General features: G+C 46.0%; 1 protein-coding gene across 2 annotated transcripts; it reads left to right on the forward strand.

Moving 5' to 3' along the window:
- The first annotated feature begins 1,766 nt into the window (after window positions 1–1,766).
- Window positions 1,767–24,046, forward strand: Flz (transmembrane serine protease filzig). 2 transcript variants are annotated; one of them, XM_076429224.1, is made up of 8 exons: window positions 1,767–2,317; window positions 11,958–12,045; window positions 16,960–19,319; window positions 19,387–19,828; window positions 19,918–20,104; window positions 20,187–20,452; window positions 21,916–22,070; window positions 22,216–24,046. In XM_076429224.1, exons 2-8 carry the CDS (start codon window positions 11,958–11,960, stop codon window positions 22,390–22,392), a joined length of 3,675 nt encoding a protein of 1,224 aa, XP_076285339.1. In that variant the 5' UTR covers window positions 1,767–2,317; the 3' UTR covers window positions 22,393–24,046. The 2 variants fall into 2 exon arrangements, with proteins under 2 accessions (XP_076285339.1, XP_076285340.1); XM_076429225.1 differs by lacking the exon at window positions 11,958–12,045.
- Window positions 24,047–24,648: the final 602 nt, after the last annotated feature.

The following is a 24,648-nucleotide window of genomic DNA, read 5'->3' on the forward strand; positions in this document are numbered from 1 at the left end:
GTCGTACACACAAAACCGCAGTCACTCAAATTGTTTAATTACTCACCACAAAGGAGCCTTTTACATTTCCGACGATCGTAAAACAAGAAAACCGGAATCGTTTGACCCGTCCAGCGGTTCTAGCGTTAATGTAGCGATAAAGGGAAGCCCTAGACCACGGCGGCGACTTTCGTTTCGATTCTTAACGAAACCTCCGCTTATTCTCGAGCTCGAGGAACGGGAAATTCATCGGTGAATGAAATTGGGCTCATTCCGTTGGCCCTAGGAGCCCGAGGTTTGGTTTCGGTGACCCAGTCGGAGAACTTTTAACGAGACCGGTCCCGAAGAATCTCGAGGGACCACTTACCGCCATCTGTAGCCTCGATGAGAGGCAAATTTGCCACGGGAGATGGTACATTGTTTTTTAAGTGTTTTCTCCGGCTGAAAGAGTCGATTTCAAGAATTTATGGAAGAGAAGAGTTGATTGACGCTTGAAAAAGAAAATGAGACTGATGAAATAAACGTTGCAGATACTTTCGGTGAGCCAGTACAGATTTTTTGATGTTTCTCCGGAATCGGTGGCACAGTTATGTAATTATTCTTCCTATAATTGAAGATGTAATACAATATTGACATTACATCTTGCAGAAGTCTCTTAGCAGATTTTAAATAGCTTCCGTAAATAAAAAATGAGCGGAAACAGAAATTTCATCATTTTCTGAAAAGATTATTTCTTACAAGTCTTTCTTTTTTATATTAGTGTTTAACGTCGCATCAACATCTAGGTCATCAGCGACGATCTTCTATTGTTTTTTAGATTTTGTCGAGGTGGTTAATATCTTTAAGGAATTCAATGGTGACAAACGTCTTTTGTTCATAACACAACGGAAACAAGTTACGCCATGAACTGATGTACTATTTGACTTTCCTAAAATTCGCTTACAGATTCGCTTGTAACTAATTCCCTACTGAATTCTTTTTCAAAAAATGATTTATTTGGACATTTTGACCTTTCCAAAATTACAACAACATATGTAATTTACAGACGCGATTCAAATAAATCTTGAAAAAGATCCAGACTGGGATCGAAACGTTGATTTTGTTTGACAATTAGCAAAGTTGCTTTATAATTCGTAATAAACGATGGAGCCGTTGCGCTGAAAACATTAAAAAATTTAGTATAAACATAGTTTTAAATCGATATGAAGCAGTGACTTTCCCGATTTCTGTCGATGGTTCGCACTGTGCGACTGTGCGCCGTGAGATACCGGCGATCCAGCAGCGGTGCTCGAAAATTGCAATGATCCCGGCGCGGTTAGCTTCCGAAGAGTGAGTGGAGGCTGAACGCGTCGCGATACGTTTCCTGAATGAACAGATAGGAGCAAGCAGTAGCAGCGGCGGCGACGACGCCGATGAGTAGGACAGTGTGTCGCTGTCGTGCGCGTTGGGCCTCGTTCTTCTCCACGTGACCTGGTCACTGGCCCACTTTGATTTCTCCTGGTTCGTCCTCAGCCTCTCTTTCTCTTCGGCACTATCTCCGTCGCGCGTTCTCTCTCCCTCCCTATTACTCCGTGAATCTCTTTCTCTGTCGTTGAGCTTCCTGACGACGTCGACGACGACGACGACGACGACGTTGGCTGATCGTTTCTGGCTTTGACGAAGTTCCCCACTTCTTCACGACGGACGATCGGTCTTCCTGGCTGCGGACTCTACCTCCACCATAAACGACCTCCACCACTGTGCCTTCTCCTCGACCACCACCACCACCATCACCGCCACGATCCTCTTCGAAGGCGCCGCTTATGACTTAGCCATGCGATTCCAGCACATGCTGTTGCCGCACGAGGTGTACAACAGCCAGACAGGTACCCATCCAGTTGACTAACCGGATGGACGAACGGTGCGCGGAACAGATCGGTGTTAGGATCGCGTGAAACACGTTAGAGTACCATCTGCACCAAGTGAACGCTTGGTCGGGAACCGTAGACCAACATCGTTTCGTCGTACATACCGATCCCCGTAATCCACGGGGTTTCTGATCGGTAACTCGTGAGATTTTTCGTGATCGGCGAACGTGATCTATAGTGCGCCACGAGGATCAAAGATCGGAAGCTACCCAGGTACTCGATAATCGTTCTAGAGCCGCGGATGATACGCGAAGATCGCAAGCGAAGTGGCCGGAAGTTCAGTGAAGAAGTGCGACTCGCTCAGAGGAACTTGCAGACGTGTGAACTCGCGAGAGACAGTGCGCGTGACCGGAGGCTTCTCTCGAGGATTTAAGGCGGTATGAGACGACCCTGAAGGATCGACGGACGTGTCAGGGTTAATACGTTGCACGGTGAGTCCGTAGATCTTCAATTTAATACCTCGTTCGATGCGCGAGCCGGTCGATTCGACACGGAAAGGAGAATTCGAGGATTTTTGGTGGCACATGTTTCTTTGTTGGTCTGGCTCCAGCCAATCTTTCTTTGTAATAATTTAATCAAACCTCCCAGAAATTTTCATTATAAAATATTTGTTACATTGTTTAATTACGGAACATTTTTGTACGTGGTAATTGTGTGTAATATTTCTTTTGACCTAGAATATTTTCGAGTTCAAACAGCTCCGAGTGCAAAGAATTAATAAGGTGTTGGGGACATTAGTATCGCGATCGCGTGTCAGATAACGCAAACAAGAGAAAAACGACGAATGAGTAGCCTGAGAGGGTTAATTACCCCGGTTCAATTAAACGAAGCCGGTAAATCGCGGAACAGGAACGCGTCCCGGGTCTCTTGAACGGCTCTTGCTAAAATTACCGTGCATTAGTATGCACGGGTCGTCGCGAAGGCCATTTCCAACTATGTCCCCTGGTTCTTGAATATACTGTTAACCCATTCGGTTCCAATGGCCGAGAATGGTCCGGTGTCGGCCGTGTCATTGTGAAAAAAAGGACTCCCCGGTTAGAATAGTTCGCGGACTGTTCCACGAAATTGTTAACTCTTATGTTTCAATCCTCGAGTAGCCTAGTTTTAATCCGTCTTGAAAACTCTGTCCGTGTTCCCTGTTTATGACAAAACTGAGTCGCTGCGATTTGACACAGTGTGGAAATTGAAAGAATTGAATAGCATCGATTTTGATGCACTAAAATTATTAATAGAAGGAAAACGTTCTTAAAAAATGCTAGCATACAAAATTCGACAGAATTCTTATTGGTTTTGTAATTTTCTCTTTCAATCTATAAAGATTGAAAATTGAATGAACGTCCGCAGTCTATTTCGAAAATGTGTATTTTCCACGAAGATCATAGATCACTTGATCAGACCGTCCGATGAATCGTGCAAAATGTGCCCTTGTGCTATGAAGTTTGATGATTACGGTGGTACCGAGCGTCGCGGAGGATCGTCAACGTTGACGTAAGGGTTAATGTAGAAAGTTTCGGCGACAAGGAGGAAATCGGTCAGTCTCTGTGTCTAAGGATCGTTTATCGGAACCAGGACGTGATCAGGAATCAGCGCGATCGTACGGAAGGTAATCTGACCGTGGAGCCTGGAGAAAGCTGGGGCTCTTTCCGACTTTGGCCCGTAGCAAACGAGGCGATATACATAGAAGATCATTTGGCATGCTCCGCTGCCTCGACGCATCCTTCTTCCCTTTTCTCGACGCTCTTTCACCGGACATTTTTTTCCCTCCCACGTTCTTCCGTAAGGATTGCACTCAACACTTGCCCTTCAAACTCCCTCACATCTTGAAAAATTCCCTCAGAATCTTGGCTCTCCATTGAACGAAGCAAAAGACATATATTATTCGTTGTTCCAAAAAGATCTTCCCAACCTGAAACTCTCGCCCTTTGACCCTTCAGACTCCCTTAGAGTGGCTCTCCACTGTGGGAACATTTTTTAGTAACTTCATTCTAGCCGTAAAGCAATTTAAACTTCGATTTTTCTCGTCTCGGCCAGAATTTGTTATTTCGCTCCAGAAATTGCAAAAGTTTATAAAAGTTTTCTCTCTCTCGAGACTTTGGTCTGAGGCATATATGTAGTTATAGGTCTGATTTCTTCCTGTCCGCGGATTATTATTAATCCACTTATTTATTCGCCGGGAAATTGCTCAATCTGATTCCATAGTAATATCGGCGGTGTAAATTGGATCGTGTTTGCCAGCATTACGGGTCACGTCACCGGCAAACATTTTTATTCGTCTTTAATTGAATTAACGTTCACGCTCGAGGAATTACCCGGTTAGCAGATTAGCGGACAGAGAGCGCTGTTAGAAAACGTTGTTCCACAGCATTATCATTAAAAAAAGATTGGCCGAGGGTGGGATGTGGTATGGTGCTCGCATGCGCTGTTACAATTTTCTCGCGGCACTTACACGGATCATTAGACCGGCAGTCCTCGATTCGGAGTTAATGGCACCTGCTCGCACGTGGAAGGGTTGAATGGAACAGAATTTCAATAATTAACTTTGTTTGGACGAACACATTCTCCTCGTCTGCTAATGAGAATACCTGAGGATAGTCAATGAATTATTGTACAGATTCAGATTGAATTCCTGCGACTGGATTGATGCTCGTTCCGGTTTAGCCGCGGCCAGGTTTCACCGGGTAATGCTCGACGATAATACTTTTGACGCGGATCGGTGACGCAAGCGGCTACATTAACCTCGATCCTATCGAAACGTAACCCTCGATATATCCCACGGATAAAGAGCGCACGGGGATTCCGTTATCCTAGAAAGTGCCGCGGCTTAATGAACCTCGAATGGTACCTAAGCGAGACGAAATTCACTCATGTCTACGGTGGGACGACTGTCCTCGACCCTGTTCACGGCCGGTCCGACGATTAGTAGGTTAATCGGCTTAACCTGTTAGTCACACGATTTTCAACCTAAACTGGCCCTTCTCTTTTCCATCATACTCTGCCCAAATACGTGCCGGATCAAAAATGATTCAATATCAGAAATGCACTTGATCGCTGGCATTAGAGTGATTCTCGAAATTGTACCACATTAATAATTGTAATGATATTGATTTGAATAGCGGCAGTATTCGTTCGCAGACTGTGTCACTAAAGATGTGCTTTACAAGTTTGATCATTCATTGTGCCCATAATCATGAAAGTGGTCCAAATCAAAACTTTAAAAGATGAATTAAATATCTCGAAACGAAAAATATACACTTTCATAATACGATTAACATTTAGCATGTGGATTTTACCACGTTTTTCGTTTTAAATCTTACAAGTGTTTTCATAGCTATTCAAAACTCACAATCACAAATTTTCAGGGCTATCTGTAAGGAGTTCGGAATCTGTATGAGGCTAGGAAAAATTATTTTACACTTGTTAGTCCGTTTTTTAAAAGTGATGCTTTTCATAAATTTATTTTATACTTTTTAGTGCGTTTTAAAAACGTGGTATTTTCTAAAAATTTATTTTTATTTTCATATTCAGCTGAGACACTTTGAGACTTCGAATCACAGCAAACAGCGCCTACAAAAATTGAAAGCTGCATCCGCAGAAAAGTTAGTTCGAGATACGAAACCTCGGGAATTGAATTTTGGTTGGGAAAAACGTGTCTCCAGTGGAACTGTTTCAATAAATAAATGCGAAGTCGGGATCAATAAACAGAGAAGAAGCGGCAAATAAGATTTCCCGTAGTGACCCCGAGGAACGTCGTCCCGACACTCGGTTACACCTGTACAGGATGGCCTTGTGTGTGCAGCTGAGTTAGGTATGCCACGGTACCGAGTAGTGGTAAGTTGGTAACGGTTGTCAGCGCGCACACGGCTCGTGTCACTCTTTCCAATCGTGCCGGTTGATTTGTGCGTTTAACGCTTGCCGGCGACTCGTTCCGTCGCTCTATTTCAGCCTGCCTCGCGAAAACTACCTTGTAATCTCGAATCGAAAATAGAGGAACAAGAAGACCGTCCGCCCCGATCAAACATCTAACCAATGAGTAATAACGCCTCGCGGATGTTACATCGTAGAAGACATTCCTCCGAAAGAAACATCATTGGGAAAATAAGTCGGCGAGAGAGCCTATCGAGAAAATAGAGCGAATATCGGTTTACGGCGGAGTCGCGTGGAGCGGTAATTTATCGGCGATTAGTTTCTCCTGCGATTATCGTCGCGCGGTTGAGGCACGATTTTCTAATGATCGACTTCTGTCAGCGTGGCCGAACGTTCCGGCATGTTGCTCTCGTTGCCCCAGATCCGGGCTCTACTTTTCGAGGCTGTTTAAAATGCGGACGTCGCACTGTCCCTTTCAGGTTCCACCCGAAGGTGTCCCGCGTCCGTTTCGCCGCGCAACAATTGTCCGGAGGAAGTGCTAAGCCTTCGGAACTCGTTAAAATTCTATAGCCCATTTATATTCCCGTGGGCGGTTTTATCCGTCTATTCAGGGCAAGCAAGAAACAATATTACTCGAGTACCATGTGAGGTTTTGTTGCGATTTACTCTTCGCAGATATTCGACTTACGAGAAAAATTCACGACGAGGTTCAACGTAGAAGATTCTCTTTTTCACCGGTTTCGGGCCGGCACGCTCGACTATCACTTTCCGCGACTCCGCTCGCTGCCAGGAGAGGATAGCCGCGAGTCATTCGAGTCGAACACCGAGACCGATCGTGCAAAACCGATCGCTCGAGTTTAAAGCGGATCGCTGACCGTCCAAGTGAAAGCGTCCGGCGCGGCGTCGGCATCGGAGAAGCTTCTGTTAGTTCTGTGGCACGAACCCTCGCGCGGCTTACTTTTCCACGCGATTTCGTTCACGGAAACGGGTCTCGATCGACCCGCCGAATGAGTCGACGGAAAAATATCGGTCAACCGTGAAAGAACTCGATCCGGCCGCCTCGTGATCCTCCAAGGATCGAGGCTCTTGGGACTGCGGAATTCATGCATTTATTCAGCAATACAACATTCTTGAATTTTGCAATCTTCTACTGTTTTATTTTACACTCGATCAATTGCTTTCAACTCGATACCATTATTAGGATGAAAAAATAAATTGTGACCAGTGGATCGCTAATGAATATATTAATTTGCAATGTTTGTGTAGACGAATTTCTAGATCTGAAATAAATTCAAATCGTGCTAAATTCTGTCGTGTTTTATACGCTAGCATTTTTTGAAAATTTTTAAAGCCATAATTGCATAAAGATCTGAAGGAAGTCTAAGATCATGCAAGAACCCCAACGCCTCCTCTGAAGCGATAGAACAACACAGCTCATCCTCTGATCGCGAGTTGAAGAGCTCTCGATGGCTCCAGGCTGACTTAACTGAAAAAATAAATTGTGTAGCCTAACGGAGGAAGTCGAAGACGATCTGCGCGTCTCCGGAGCATCTAGGAAGAAGATTGAACCGAATGGAACAGTTCCAAAGTCCTGATTGAAGCGAGATTTCTCTTCGACCGCGACAGATTGCAAAAGGAAACGTCGATTGGTTAGCCGGCGGTCTGGGCAATGAGACGTCGGATATAAATTGGGGAGAAGAACAACGGTGTGACGATAACGACGACGACGACGATGACGAGGTGAACCGTCTCTCGGTTGAGGCCAAGCCAATCGGGTCACCCAGATCCAATAACGAAGAGCCTCTCAGACGAGGCCTCTGCGAGCTTTCTCCGAGGTTCGCGTGTGCACACTCGGATTCCTATGCACACGCCGGTGTGTTTTCACGCACCTGTACAAGCCCCTCCCCTTCCCTTCCTCACCTGCTGACGGCCAATGAACGCGGAAGAATTTTCGAGGCACTCTCAGCACCGTGTATGTATGTATATACATACTCTTTGACTCTTTCGCCGGCGATCCACGCCGGGAGGATCGAGAGGATCGTGATCATGACCGTGTCCGTGTCCGGGCCCTTGCCTTGTATACTCGGTGTCCTCTTTTACAAACGCTCGAATATCAGGGATTCCTTTCTACTTCTATGATACACCGACTCGAGAGTGGAGCAACGCCATAACCCAGTCGCTCTGACAACAACGCGACGGTAAACCACCGTGCTCCATAAAAGAGGTCGTTCGATTACGTCTCGTCCGGAACTATTCCGTTTTATTCTATAAAACGAAATACTTTCCTCCGGGACGCAGACGATCACGTGCACTGTTCATTTGGGTAGGATGTTAACCATTCGAATGGAAAGCCTGAGGCGCCACTAAAAATTGCCTCAATATTATTTGAAGCTATTTTTAGGGATTGATAAAGTGTTATGAGCACGAGTCACAGTCGGAAAATATCTTGTAGAATGGAAATTGAAAATTTTTGACAAAAAGACAGGCTCTCTGTTTCCCAGCAATGAAATTGAATTTTCAGGGAATTCATCGTGGAGACAGGATCGCGAGTTTTCCAGGAATGTTCTGAGATTCATGATCTGTATTGAGGTTCTCTGTTTCCCAGCAATGAAATTCAATTTTCAAGGAATTCATCATAGAATGGAAATTGAAAATTGTTTAGAAAAAGACAATCGCAAAGACTCATCTTGAGGTTCTCCGTCTCCCAGCAATGAAATTAAATGTTTACGGAATTCGTCGTGACGGCAGAATCACGAGTTTCCCAGTTAGTTTCGGAATTCTGTGCAGCAAGCACCGTTCGTGCACAGACCCTCGGTTATCCGCGGCATTTAACTGCCGACACATCCCGCGAACGGTTTTCGAGGAAACACGTAAAATTCGCCGTGGAATATAACGGATACTCGATGTCCGCGGCACACGATCTCGCGTACACACATCGACGCTGAAAACCTCCGGCGCATCGAACTTCAGTTTCAATTTATTACCGCAGTGGTTCGCTTTATCCGTGCTTTCATACGCGGAACCCGTTTTACCTTTTAGATTTATCCGCGGGAACGCGTTTCGCCGCTTGTACACTCGTAAAATCCGACGGAGGAATCGGAAGGGGGATAAACAAACGCGGGTCTGTTTTCTCGCGAGATGCGGGAAAAATGTCGGTCTGTTAAACGCGAAAGCTTCGTTCCTACGGTTTTCATATTCAAATTGGTCCGGGCATCCTCCGCGCGGTCTCAAGAAAATGAAACACGTTTCTCAGATTCTCAGCACCGAAATGAAAGAAATTGCTATTCAAGTCTTGAAAATGATACCCACCAAAATGAAACCAGTAAAAATTTATCGCGAGGACCACGAATTAATTCGCGATGAAATTATTTCTCAGACAATTATAAATCGAGATGCACTTGAGGCATTTTTCTTATTGTTTAAATTATTTTCAATTTGAATGCTTCGTCCTCGAAGAGTCCGCGAAGCTGCACCGGAAAAGCATTATTCGAGGAGCTGGGGATGGAAAAGGTCAAGGAATTCCCTGTGGATGACGGGGATCGCGTCAGAATTTCCTTCACGATGGAACAGTAGCAAACGGTCGTCTCATTAGAGCTATTTCATTGTATGCCGTGACTTCCTCCGTGCAACTGCAATCGTTTCTGCAGGAACGAGCGGACCGTTCGCGATAATTACGTTCGTCCTCAGCCGGTGCTCAGTTTTTGTCGCGATCGAAACTACCTGAAACCGAACGCCACGCCACGAGGAAGCGAGAAGAGAGAAACAGACACGGAACACAGTCCGAAGGAAAGTGACTTCCTTGTATTCGCGCGTGTGCGGCCCGTATCGCGCGCGAATAAACGACCGAATGAAAGCGAACGGCAATTGTCGAGCTGTCAACGCGAAACACTCCCACGATCGCACGCCTACGATTATTCATTCTGTCGAACCGGGACGACTTTGCACATTTTTATCGAGCTTCACCGTCCGAGGAAATACTTTCTCGGTGCTGGCTTGTGGAGCTGCGGTTGAAATGCTGAATAATGCAGAGTTTGTCTGCTTGAAATAATTTTTCCGAGTACATGCCGGTTTTAAAAATGCACCCCTATGTGGCGCGTGTTTGTCCTTAATATTTCTGGAACGTACGATACACAACGCTTCTCCGTTAGGAAATGTTGCGATGTACTCCCTCGAATATTCGACGGTGGAATTTTCACCGAATTTTCAACGAAAATATTTGATTTGTTCACCGACTGCTGACTAAATTGGCTTCGAGATTGCGCAAGCTATGAAACGAGGGATCGGGGAACGGTTTCAATCGCGAATGTTACGAAACGGAGTAACGGTATCCTGCTCGTTCCTTCTTCATCTTGCCGCGCAGCCTCCCCCGCGCCCGTGTTGTAATAATCCGTCATTATTACTGGTGGAAATAATGTATGTATAAAACGGTCGATGGGGTAACTTCTATCCTACAGCACAAATTCGATTTTTACTGCTCCAATGGACTGTCGCGGGGCAACGCGCGTGACGTTGTCGCCCGTTGCGTGCGCGTAATAGCGTTTTACTAGGAATCGGAAAAATGGACAACGAACGTCACGTGGAATTGATAATTGATAGTAACGGTACACCTGTCTTGGCTCACGGACTCCTGGCCACGAATGCCGAGGGAACCGATTGCTTTCGTGCGCGCGAAAAAGTGTGAAACGTTTAGCGAACTCTAGATAATGGTTCCAGTCTCTTTCATACTTTCCGAGCGTTAAACAAACTCCAAGGGTTTGGCTCCGCAGAGAATTTTACGGAGTTCTAGAATAATTTAAACTCGGTTCATTTTTAGAAAATGGGCTGGGGTTCGGCTCCTAGAAAGATTCCTGCTGCGAAAATGGATAATCTCATTGTTAGAGGATTAAACTCCGAATGCTGAGAAATGGGAGGCTGCAATAAATAGCTATCTCGAGGAACTGATTATAGTCGGACGAAGGAACCGATCGGCCGGTAGCAGATTCGAGCAGCTCATTCCTAAGAAGGTCAGAGGAACGAGGAAGAATAGAATGAACGGCGACGGGGGAATTGGTAACTGGGTTACCGGTGTCTTCGCGAAGCAACGCTGATCAGCCTCTCGCTCTCTTCGTCTTTCTCACGGCCCCTCGCGCTCCCTCCGAGAGATCTTTTCACTTCGTTCCTCTTCGGTTTAGCATCACACGGAGCCAGCGAATCCGTGGAACGCCTCTCTGGACTGACTCGGTAACGGGATTTCGGAGCGCGTAGGGACGCCGCAGCCGCCTCTGCTCACCTCCGAGGAACACACGTGCGCGTGAATCTCGACAGGTATCGCGAGATTGTCGAGGAGAAGGCATCGACTCTTGTACGCTCCTCTCGATTTTATACTGTGCTGATTACCGTGGCAATTATTAAAATTTCTCGGTTACCTTAATTCTCGTTATCAATGTCTACCAAAGTCTACGATCCTGATCCCAATGCTGAATATTAGATAGCGGATCTTTACGCATTTATGAAGAAATTGGTTGGGCGAAACGTAAAACAGTAAAAGACTTTAAAAATTCGAGAATGTCGTAATATTGCTTTTAATGTAACAAAGTCGTTAAGGCGTGAAATCAATTTTTATGTTATTCCTGTTTCCCACAATCAATGCAAAACAGTTTTACTACTTTACTACAGATTATCCTGCCAATTATTAAAATTTCCATGCTACCAGAATTCACTAAAGATCAATGTCTACCAAATTCATTTGACTATTGCTTCGCTCACCGAAAATTTCAAAGCGAAGAGCCAAGCGAGAAGAACGAGAAAAGATCGCTGTGCTCGCAGGGACTGGGGAGTTTAGCGACCGGTACAATCGATGATGGATTTTTCTGTGCAGGTTCGAAGAATTAAATTGTAATTGAATCCCCGTGGCGCAGGCTCGAGATATTCCTGTACCGTTACCGAACATGGCGCATATAATATGAGTAGATTTGAAAGGACGATTAATGTACTCGGCATTCTCCAGCCGGAGAAGACCATTCGTTTAAAAGTAACGTCGTCGGTTGAAGCTCGTTCCGCAGCTTCTGTTCGTTTCGAATCGGCCCGGCAAAATGTAGGCTAATTACTCCCCGAGGGGGGTTTTCCTTCTCTCTTTCCCTCTCTTTCACTTTAACCAACAATCTCACTTCGCCAACCGACCAACAATAATCTCGTTTCTGTGTGTTTGATTTTTTTGCTCGGTTGCAGATGGCTGTCGGGAAGAGTGTCCAATTACTCATCGTCATCCTTTCTTCGACGTCCGTCATTTCGCACTCTTACGTCGCCCAGGCTGCAGGTAACAATCACGTTGCGTAACGAACCACCACCGATAACACGGCTCGATCGTAAAGTCTCTCCTAATCGAGCCGGACAATTAAGAATTAGCGGTTCGCCGTCCGGGACGACTTATCTTCGCGAACGCAATTATCGCGCGATTCACGGCGACGCGCGACGAGAGCGAGAATTTTCAGACGAACCAAGAGATTCTTAACGCTAAATCAATCATTATTGTCCTGCGGTTAATTGTAATATTTTTGAAAGTACCTTTTCGTCTTGTTGCTTCGATGTGTACCGTGTGATCGTCGAGTTCACTGGCCTTCTCTGGTTCACGGGCTAAAGCGAAAACAGTGAAAACCTCGATTCGAAGTTAAACGGCTCGTAAACTTCCACTTTCCTGCTGTTAACATTACTAACAAGTCCAGACCTCGAACTGGCACAATTAAAATGATCTGAAACAGATTTTAAACGATTGAACTCTTCTGTATTCTAGAAATTGCTAAAAATTAAAATGTCGTATGAGAAACAAGGTTCAATTTCATGCGAACAGTGTGAAAGAGATTATATGGTGTAAAAATTAAGATTGCTTCGAGTCCAACGGATTAAGACGAAAAATTCCGATTGAAGTTTCCAATTTCCTCGAGCTCTCGAGATGGTCGAAGGATATTTTCGAACAAGAGGCGCAGGAGTTTATTCGTTTCCCCAACGAATAACCTCGATATATACACGACCACGCGCGGATAACTTCCAGCTTCCGTATTTCCATAAAAAAAATTCGCGATTCCCCGATCCAGATTGAACCGCCCGTGAGTTCTCTCTTATTGGCCACATAAAATAGAACCGAAGGGAAGATTCGTATCTCACATACCGAGAACGAGTCTCGATGAAAGATACGCATCGTCGACTGTAATTACGAGACTGTTGATCCGGAAGCATCTTTCCTCGGCAGTGAATCGGCTGGAGAAACGAAACCGTGAAAGTGACCCACGCCTAGAAACGTCGGTCATCGGGGTGATCTCGGATTCTTTCGGGATCATTAACCCATTTGCATCGTTACTGCATGTTTCTGCACCAGTGAACGCCTTACGAAGCGATCAATTCGAACGTACAGTAAGGGGGGGGGGAGCATAACTGATCTAACTAGATCTTAGATAGATAACTAGATCTTTATACAAAATAAAAATTGTCTGCGTCGATTGCAGGAAATGGAAACCAAATAGAATGTTCTTTCTTCCCTTAATAGTTTTGATCGAGGAGAAATCGTATATTGACATCTTTAATTTTCAAAACTTGCCTGCAATTTTGAATTTTGTACTCTATTTTCTTATAAATGCATAAAGATCCAAGAGAGATCAGAGGAAATCGAATGTGTGTCAGCCGCGAGGAAATATCTGAAATTTCTGTCGCGCATTGGGGACGGGTCTGAGGGGCTGGGAGCCAGGCTCCGCGAGCACGGCTCAGTTCGATGGAATTCACGACTTTCGAAAGGAAGTGAGATGTAAGTGGAATTCGGTGTCAGTGTCGGGTTCGCGCGGTCCTGAAAAGTCAATCGCGGTGTGTACACGCGAAACGTCGGTTCCATTCAACGATGGAACCCGAGCCCGCGGATAATCCGACGAACCACCGACACCACGAGACACTGGGAACATCGAGTCTTCTGCCACGCACGTGGGAACAACGTCCCAGCGGTGTTGACACGCGTAATTACACCGCAAACAATCCTTCCAGCCGATGGAGACGCGAGCGAAAGATTTTCCGCGGGAAACGGGACGTTTTCCTTGACCCACGACATTTCCTTCGATTTCCACGAACAACTGGGACTGGTTTTATTAGCTCGCATCTGGATCTGGATTTGTAAATTAGATATGTCCCGGCTGCATTCGCTCGAAGTACAATGCAATGATTTTCTAAAAGAAAATGTAACAGAAGAAACGCGAGTCTTGTGAAATTCAAATAAAAGTATTATTCTGTTTGGTTACGATTCGTTGTGTGCTTGTAAGAAGTAGGAAGATATGCAATCTGCTAATCACGTTGCACGTTACCAGACGGTTTTATGCATATCGTTATGCTAATTTCTGGAATAGCTCTTAGGAGTTTTATTCTTTTCGAACTAAGAACTACTTTCTCGAAATTATGAATTTTTCAGCGAGCTGCCGCTCGAGACGTCTGTGGAGATCCACTGTGTAGATTGGAAGAACGCTAATTAGAATTAGACTAATATTAATACAATTCGACATCGGGTTCTTTTCCTAAATCTGTCGCAATTGGGGGTCAGTGATCGTACATCGGTGTGTCAGTGACCTTAATCTAACGCAAACAACAACCGAAACATTTCGTCAACGATTCCACTGACCAGGCTTGAATTCCCGTGACCCACATTGGCTATTTCACTAGACACGACGCGTCGCCGCTAGCGTAAGCGTAAAAGTTAGCCGAAAGTCCGTGAGCACCGGACGCGCGATGAGATTAGAAAATCCACGAGAACACAACTATGTAACTGACGCATTTCCCGTCAACGTTGGAATTTAATGAGTTGCTGGATACAGGAGCGAAACTTTTAATGAACCCCGCGGCAAGTTCAGGATTCAGCGACGCTTTTCGTTGCGTTCGAGCTAGAAAAATGAATTATTATCGTACTCGCGGGTAACGAGTCTACTTACTCGGACGCGTCTCGTAATCGATACGACAACGCTCGTCCCCCCGGACCCCTCCCTGTCTGTGCCTACACGCCCACGCCTGATAATTGGAAACGTTGATTACATTTTCTCGAGAGCACGCGATTCTCGTAAAGCCGGGAAACGCGGGCAAACATTTTTATCGAGCTGTTGCGAGCGTCGATAACAGATTGAAAATGATCGTGCACTTTATCCCTTCCCACGCAAATGGTGGCTCCGAGAGAGGCGCCACTACAAATTGCTGTACCATTATTCAAAATATTGTTTACATCGTTAAATATATGAGTATATATTTAATGTATTATATATTATATTATATATACAGGGTGGTCCACGCAATTGTTTCAAGTCACAACTCCGTTATTATTGCATTTACGAAAAAATGCCGAAGGAGAAAGATAAATGGTTCGAAGAGCACTACATCTGTAGGCCTTTAAATTTTTTTTAGATGCAGCGGTGCATGTGCAATTAACAATTGCATCATTTCTTTAAATAGAAATGCATGTTCTTTTTTACACAGATCGATTCTTCTGTTCATTCTACGTAAAAAATGATTAGGATACCATGGCAAAAAATTATTAGATCTCGAGATATTTTCAAAAAATGTCTTTATTGAAGAAGCTGTTTTACGATACAAAGTAATAGAACATTTGTCCAACATATTTTTCTACCAATCACCTATTAAACATTTAGGTATTGCACGAGATGTTATACCAATTCCATATCCAAAAAAATTTCAAAAATCATGGGGAATGGAAATATTCTAGGTCGGAAGAAATGTTTCATTTTCGAGTTAGAATAAATGTAGACACGATGACCAAAGGATATTGCAATCGCTCGACCATCCATATTAAGAATACTTTTTCGAATTTATCAAAGATCTCGCTCAGCTAAATAATTATCAGACTGAGAATTTTTCTGGGGGAATGAAAATCATTCTCGCGGTACCGAGAAAAAGAAAACGACGAAGTCTGACCCAGGAACGGTTCCGCAGTTAGGTCAGCGTTGTCTCATGAAAAATTCCGAGTTGCGTCTGGCTGTTGCGCTACTTCGTATCTCGAGCTGTAACCGAGATAACGGATCAGCTGGCCGAATCCATTTAATTGCCGAGCGATTTGATCGCTTAATTGCGAATGCTCTTTAGAGAAGTCTCGTTCGATTCGGCGATCACCGAGTAACTCTCGCAATTTCAGATTACGGGAGAGCTCTGGTTCGATCGTAGATAGAGAAGTCTCTCTCTCTCTCTCCGTTTCTCGCGAAAATAATCATCGCGAGAGGTGGAAATAAAAATGGGGAAAAAATTATGTGGAACGCTGCAAGTGGCCGTGTGTCAAGCACTACGGACGATGCACGGAGTAGGTCATTGTATCGGTAGTATGCAGGCATATAAGGAAGCACGTGCAGAGCCTACATGCTTGCTCGCCTATGCCTCGGTCACCTAACCAGAACCGATCACGGTGAATACTCGGCAAAAACCTAAATACGCTCAACCTCAAACCTGAACGGTGTGCGCGAAAATATCGGGACGTCTTCCCGATTACTTTTCGCGAGTCTTCTCTAATTTTCTGGTTTTCGTGCACGCCGAGATTTTTGCTAATCCGGCGACCGAAAGTTCAACAACCGATTACCGCCGCGGGCCGAACTCGGAATTCGGGCCGAGCGGCCCCGATTCCGCCGTGAAACGCCTCGAACGGGCCCCGGACTCCCCGTTTCGTTTTCAGCGCCCGGTCGCGCCGGACCGTTGCACGCGACTAATTGCCGCTGACCTCGACAACGGCATTGTTCAGCTTGATTAACGTTTAATGGGCAATTCTCCTGGCTCTCCAACACCGCGTTTTGCAGTAAATCGTTGAATTCGAATGACGAATGTTCTACGAATTATATTGTAAACACGTATTTCCCAGAATAGACTTTTCCCAGCCTCGGAAGTTGTGCACGCATGCTGTTTTCCTCGCGCGTTAATTATCCGCCTTTGTGTCAAAGAGTTACAGTCGAACAAACAACCGGTGGCTATTATTATTATACCTCGAACTCCCAGCGGAGCAGTATGTCGGTTAGAGATCCCCGAAGGCGGACTTTCTACTGTCATGCCCATAGCGGCGGCTGCATCGGTTTATCTTCACGCTCCTGTTCGTTTCTTTCCGTATTAAAAACATTAGCATACCACGGTGCATTTATTACGAGCCGCGTTCCCATCGGCCCATAAATTACTATTCGTACGCACACGAGATCAAACGAGGAATCGCTCTGGTTCGCAGGTAGAAGATTGTTCGGCGGTTACAGGATACTGCCGAAGGTTTGTCAGCCGGCAGTCCCGTCCCGCGTCAAGTCCACCGAGCCAGCGATATGCATGTTCAATTACGAGTGTACGCAACGGAACGGGCAGGTCGTGGGCGCCTGCATGGACGGGTTCCTGTTCGGAGCCTGTTGTCAACTGCCCCCGAAGAATTCTGCTCTCAGCAACCTGGACAAACTCGGCGCCACTTGGCCAGACTCGTTCGGCATGCACGAGATCGACCATGTGCCGGATATACCGATTCTCTTGAACCCTGACGGAACACCATTGGGAATGACAGCGTTCCAGGATAGCACCGAAAACGCCGAGACCCCTGGCAACCAGCTGAGCAACGAGGAGACTCCCTACACTAAGATCTCCACGTTCAAACCGCCCCCGACAACTATCAGGCCGTCCAGCGGCGCGTACATCATGGACATCATCCACAACGGCGAGAGACCCCAGATACCCCCTCAGGCCGACTTCAGCAACTTGGAACAGAACTTCGGAGCTCTGTTAGGACAACAGAACATCCTGAACGAATTATCTCTGCCCGGACTCCTCGCTCACTCGGACAAGAATAACGTCCAGCAAGACTCGAACCCGAATCCTGTCACCACTTTATTAAGTCCTGATCAGATCCTCCAGATCGCTGACCCTGTCGACCAACTCCCAGCTCTGTTCTCGCAGGGACTGGGTCAGAACAATCACACTTCCGCGGACACGATACTCCTGAACGAGAATGGAACTACTTTGAACGAGACTTACAATCCTGACGAGCTTTTCAAACCCAGTACCGAGTCCAGCACCGAGTCCAGAAGGGTCTCCGAGACTACCCAGAGACCCAAAGTGACGGAACCTTTGCCAGTTACCACGAAGAAGAAACCTTCCTACCATGGATCAACTTATCAGAGCAACCCTGGGACTCCTTGGATCAAGTTCCCTGATCAATTTCCGTCCTTCAACTCCGATCAGAAGTTCGGCACGCCTTCCATGACCAAGTCGCCGAGTGCTACCACGTATAGCGATCAACAATCCACTACCACCGAAGCGATACTCGAGACAAACGTATTCGAGAAGGCTAGCACCGTTCAAGAAAGAGTGTCGACGAAGGATGTTGAAGCTACTGGAACTGGAGACGAGAGGACCACCACGCCGATGAGTACCTTGAGCAGCGAGAAGGATGATGATCTAATTAGAGTGCCCACCATCACCTACGACACGCCATCGGGTAACAAGAAGGATGACACGGTGGACAAAGCGGAGCAGTCGATCAATCACATAATTTCCATTCTGAATAACACGAGACCCGGCTCTGGGACCACCATACAAACGCCTCACGTGCCCACCGGACAATGGGTCAGCATCGACGAGCCTTCCAAGCCTTCCAAGCCTTCTCTCCTCAAGATCTCCACCACGAAAGCGTCCACGCCCGCGCCATTCAACACTCAGACCTTCCCCTATGAGGTGACTTACTCTACTTACCCGACGACTTATAGTCATTCATCAAGGCCGTCGACGCAGGCCAGCAATTACGGCTACACTCGAAACTCCACTGCCAATCCTCCAGCTCCCACAGTCATCGTTCTAGGACCCTTCGGAACGGAATTGTCAACAGAGACCACGAAGGTGATCACGAAGAAACCTGAAGCTACCAAGCCCACCGCTGGCTACCAGAGACCCGGTCCTTTGACCACGAAGAAGCCCAGTGTCTCTACAACCATTACTCACAATATCAGCACGGTGATCGAGCATATTCCGAATAACAGTGTTGTTTCCACGAGCATCTTCAGCGTGAAGGTGAAGGACGGCACTACTTCGAAGCCTACAGTTAGTAATAATTATATCACAGAGCCTGTCGTTGCTGAAGAGACGCAGACCTCTGTCAAAATACCCACCAGAAGGCCTACAATCTTCACTACCTTGGCACCTTGGTCTTACAAGCCTAATTTCCCCATGAAACATTCCACGCCGTCGCTCATCTTCGCTGACAACGAGCCGACACCTGTTAGCACTGTCTTCGTGAAGGATACTAGCGTCTCCACGACCATAAAGATCAAGACCACGACACCTCCTCCTCCTTGCGAGGACGAGACCCCTGCTCCCGATGATCTGATCAATTTCCCACCCGTCAGGAACCCTAATTTGAACATCTCCGCGCCTATTTCTCAGCAAGAGAAGCCGACCATCGTCGAGTCTTTTAATAATACTCGTTATCCTGAGATCGAGATACTCGACGAGAACGATATCCCCACGCCTACGTTCATCGAGGACGATGTGCTGACGAACAAGGTGGACACGTTCGTCAACAAGATCGTGCAGAGTCTGCAGGTCAACTTCCAGGTACGGATAGTTGTTCCTACTTTGAGAATTTCTTCTGCTTTTTCCCTAACATCTTTGTGTCTTTTAGGACCTCAAAGATGTCGTATACAATCGAGCGAACGCCACAACAGTGACCCCAGCCACTCCCACGAAGAGACCATCGAGCACCACGAAGAAGCCTGTAAGGAGACCAGCCTCGACGACCAAGCCTCTATCGAGTACAACGAAGAGACCAGCCACCACGAAGAGACCCGTCAGCCGTCCAACTTCGACGAAACCATCGGCGACAGAGAAACCAGCTCGTCCTTCAAAGCCGACAACTTTGAAGCCGAAACCAACCACAGTGTCCAGCGCTACCACGAAGAAGCCTCAAGTGACGACGAAACGAACCAGACCGACTAGAAGACCCACCACCACCGTGGCTACCAGCACAGAGGCTGTAGTCCTCGAAGAGGAAGAAACTAGTCCTGCTATCGCTGTCGAGACGACCACTGTGGCGCAGACGACTGCTGGCAACGATCTACGGTCCCGTAAGTTCAGCAAAAATTATCCCTCTTCATTCTAGTTAGGATTCTTCGTGAGCTGCTGCACTTTTCAATTAAACTAACTCTCTTCGCAGAATGTGGAATAAGGCCTCTAGCTAGGGAAGGTAAGATCGTCGGAGGGAAAAGCGCCTATTTCGGCAAATGGCCTTGGCAAGTCCTGATCCGTGAGGCTACCTGGCTGGGTCTCTTCACGAAGAACAAGTGCGGAGGCGTTCTGATCACAGAAAAATACGTGGTGACCGCCGCTCACTGTCAACCAGGGTAAATTCCAGCTTCTGATCCATCTTTCACGGATTATTCTAGCTTCATGAAGATCCTACATTTTCGTTTTGATCCTGCACAGATTCCTAGCAACCCTGGTAGCCGTCTTCGGGGAATACGATCTCTCCGGCGAGCTGGAAGACAAACGCAGCGCCACGAGGAATGTTCGACGTGTGATCGTCAACCGAGGCTACGATCCTACCACCTTCGAGAATGATTTAGCTCTGCTGGAACTGGACTCGCCGATAGTGTTTGATGAACACATCGTTCCCATCTGTATGCCGGACGATGGGATCGATTTTACCGGGAGAATGGCCACTGTCACTGGCTGGGGTCGACTGAAATACAGTGAGTGGATCCTCCAGTCTCTATAACTCGAGATTTCGGTTGAAAATGGTAGTGTGCTAGCTGGTTGTGAACGGTTGCTTTTTTAACCGACTTCGAAAAAGGAGGAGGTTACTCAATTCGATCTGTATGTGCCTTTTTTTTAAGTGAAACTTCTTTGCTGAGGGGGCTACAATTTTCTAGCGTTACGGAAGTAACGAAATTTCACGAATAACCTCGAATAGTTTGACACGCAACATTTTCATAATTAATTTACTAACTTTAAAGACTTCATTGGTGAACTTTCAAGATTGTAGAATGTAAAACGAAGCCTTGGCTACATTCCCATTTCAGTTTTATGCTGGTTTGATGCTTAAATTGTTAGTTATCAACAAATTTTGGAGAAGTGGTATGTTATGTATGTGTGGAAATGATCGGAGACGGTATATGGACTATTGTTCTTTATTAGGTCACTATATAAAATCCGTTATACAAATCGTAAGAGATCGTACTGCACTGTTACACAATCTTTGACTCTACGAAGTGTTTACTCGATAATCTGTGTCGCGATGACAGTTGCGTGATATTATATACTCGCTCGCGGTGTCGCGGGGAGAGACGGGGGACCTTTGTCTTCGCGGGCCTAGGCTCGATAACCTGTCGCCTTTTTGCCCGCGCTGTGTTCGTGTTTGGGAAACAGTTGACTTGGTGACAAGGAGAAGGACGCGATCTGTTTCTCCTTGTTTGTGTCGATGTTTTTTTAGGAGTCGGTTCGTTGCCCGGAGGTGATGTTTGGGCCACGGCTGACTCGATGATGAGGAAAGAACGCCGTCTTTTTTCCTCATCGTTGTTTAGCTGCTACATATGTCTGTCCTCGTCGCACAGTTCGACCCTCCTTGTCTTACGCATTATGGGAACTTCTGAAACAATCGGCCCGCGCAACAATTGAATTTGAGAACATTTGCAATTGGATAACATACATAGACATATAGAGATAGACTGCGCGGCCTGTACGAAGCGCTGAAGCCCACAATGGCGGCAAAAAACAAAAATAAAACATCAATAAATACATCAATTGGAAAGAGAGCGCTATGGACCCCGGCTAATGCTCTCTCTCTCACTCTTTGTACCGCGCGCCGCCATTGTGGGCTTCAACTCGCCCATAAGACGGCGCAGTCTATCTCTATATGTCTATGATAACATAGAATCAAACTCCAGCTACTTTCGCATGCAGTTTCTCATCGGATTTTGTTCCGACTGAAAGATTTATAAACAATTATCCAAACATCGTGTCGCGCATTACGTCGGCTCGGATCCTTTTCTATTGGCTAATAAACTGTAAACTGTATGGGGTGACAAAATGAAATCTAATTGGTGAGTGAATGGTGCGTTTTGATCTACGATGTAGTCCGAAGAGTGTAATCCTGGAAACGAGACGACCCCCTTAAGAACAACTAATCACACGTTCTGTAAATGTTTAATTACAGACGGCGGTGTACCGTCGACCCTGCAAGAGGTCCAAGTGCCGATCATAAAGAACTCCGTCTGCCAGGAGATGTTCCAGACGGCAGGACACTCGAAGCTAATCCTGGACAGCTTCCTATGCGCAGGATACGCCACTGGACAGAAGGACTCTTGCGAGGTATTCATCAAATCATCGAATTGATCCCGCTGGCAACCATAAGTTCATGGTTCCACGATTCATTCCGCTCCGCGGGAAAGCACATTAAGTCCCCGTTAGACTTTTCTCAGTAAAACGGTGACGTTCAATTTTATCGTTTCTTCAGGGTGACAGCGGAGGACCACTTGTGATGCAACGACCTGACGGACGATGGTTCCTGGTCGGCACTGTGTCCCATGGAATTAAATGCGCTGCGCCTTATCTACCTGGCGTCTACATGAGGACCACCTTCTTCAAACCTTGGCTTCAAGGTGTCACTGGGACCAGGGGATTGGGGAACTGAGCCTCTCCTAACCGAACTACACTGGCATTGACATTGATTCTGTGCCGCCTGTATAAATGTACAAAGGAACACTAATTTATTTCCTTCGGGATCGATCGAGGATCGAGCAAACGGGATCTGCACACTTTCGACTTTAACCCTTTGCACTCGATCCCCCTAAAACGTACCGGAAAGTGGGACGTTGTTAATCCAGCCGGAAACTCGAACGTTCGTAGGCGAAAGAGTAGGCGGACGAAAAATTTGTTTAAATGTAACAGTAACTAATTTGGAACAGCACTCGGATTGGATCTGATTTTCACTTAAACGAGTTTCTGGCAGGTGAGAGAAGATTCCGCGAGCGCAGAGGGTTAAATAGCGCGCGTCCTTATCGAGAGGTCGAGCGATTATTCGAATTTCGCAATAGTATCGCTGTCGGAACAGAAAAGGTACACTCGCTCGAAGCCGATCGATCGTGTGTACGTGAACGTTGCACCAGGGCACGAATGTGCCAGGCGAACTTTGCATCTGGATCAAAGATCTCGAGATCTCGTGGGCGTAATTATACTAATTTGTTAACGGAGCAACGAGCCGGCCCGCCCCAGTTCACAGGCTAACGAGGTGGGGCTCGTTCGGATAAATGAAAAGTTTAAACGGCGAACGATGGAAAATCGGCGCCACGAATCATTTTTACAGAGAGAGAGAGAGAGGGAGTATACAGAGTTCCGCGAGAATAGCTAGAGTAATTTAATGAGCTGTCGGAATCATTGAAAAACCGATTTTCCTTTAATTAAACATCGGCCCCCGTCGTTCGCCATTTCGACCCTTCAATTATTGTACTATACAAGTACTATACAATCACGTGTTGCGAGCCTTATTTATTTCGTTGTTAGCTGTTATTTATTAAACCCATTTTTATACAAGACAATGGACTTCTTATTTACACCTTCTCCGCACTGAAGCGCCGGAAACTATTTATTACGGTTGGTCAAATTAATTCACTATTAAAAAATAAACTAAACTAAAATTCCACACTATAGGTATCCAAAGAATTTAATTCATTAAAACTATTAAAAGAGTTCCATTTGTTACCAAACTTCGAACTCCATTTGCTACCAAGTTTCGAAGTGTTCAGAATAATTTAATAGTTCCGTGTAGTTCCTCGTGGAAAAGGGATGAAAGCACCACACGCGGTTGTTCATACTAATTACCCTCTTTCTGTCGTCCCAATTGGGGTAAACAGCGACCAAGATGGCTACTCCATCAGCATTACCGAGAATTTTTCATCCGGTACAGCTTCGTATTCACGTCGTAACCTTTTTACACTCCTGGAAGGAGATCCACCCACTCGTCGAGCTTCACCTCACCCTCCTGCTAAGAAATACACTTTTTCTTTGCCGCCTTCCATTCTGGAAATTTGATTCGTTGCTCTCAAGACGCGAGTAATGTTACTCTAATTCCATTTCCTTTCTTCTTCGTCTATATCGAATGATTCCGGGGAGAAATCTTTTTTAATACGCTACTGATTCCAATCACAACCCCCTGAATTTCATAAAAGTGAACCACAACGATGGCGACACCGTAGACACCTGCTCTGTGCTACCTTTTCCAATGTTTTCCCATTTGCTGCTCGGGAACATAAATAACGATACCATTTATTCTATCGCTTTTCCTTTTTCCTCAGCCTGCGGCGACGTATGAGAAAATTCCAGGAAAAATGATTTCCACGATGCTACTGGTTCATGTTACACCCCCTTGAGTTGTTACCATTTCATTCTAAAATTATTATTCATAATTTCTCTTGCTGCAAAGGGGAAGTATTTTTAACTGCGTTTATTAAAACGATTCGAAGAAGGAATAAAAGATCCTGAACGAGTACCGCGTCTAAGGAAGATAAATATCTCGGGGATTAATCGACGTATCCGTTCGCTCATCTAATTTCCTCGAGCGTGCGTCATTCGTTATTTTGTCGCCTCCGCGGCGATTACCGTTAGTAGACAGTTCTAATTTGCACAACGATCCGCCGTCTAATCATTAGCGACGAATTAGACACCGGCGAATGCGGCAGAGTTGAAACGACGCCGATCAAATTTCTGGAAACAGCGGTAACCCGAACTGTCGCGTCCCAACGCTGAGCGGGTGGTTAATCACAGGTGACGCGAGCTCATCCTGTGCGATGCACGCGGCCATTTACGCGGAAAAAATATAAAAAGAAAGGAAACGGGTCGGGCCGATTCGGGTTGACCGGTTACGTGACCGGGAAATATCCTCGGGAGGATT

The sequence above is a fragment of the Lasioglossum baleicum genome, chromosome 8 (assembly GCF_051020765.1).
Source record: "Lasioglossum baleicum chromosome 8, iyLasBale1, whole genome shotgun sequence".
Taxonomy (NCBI): Eukaryota; Metazoa; Arthropoda; class Insecta; order Hymenoptera; family Halictidae; genus Lasioglossum; species Lasioglossum baleicum.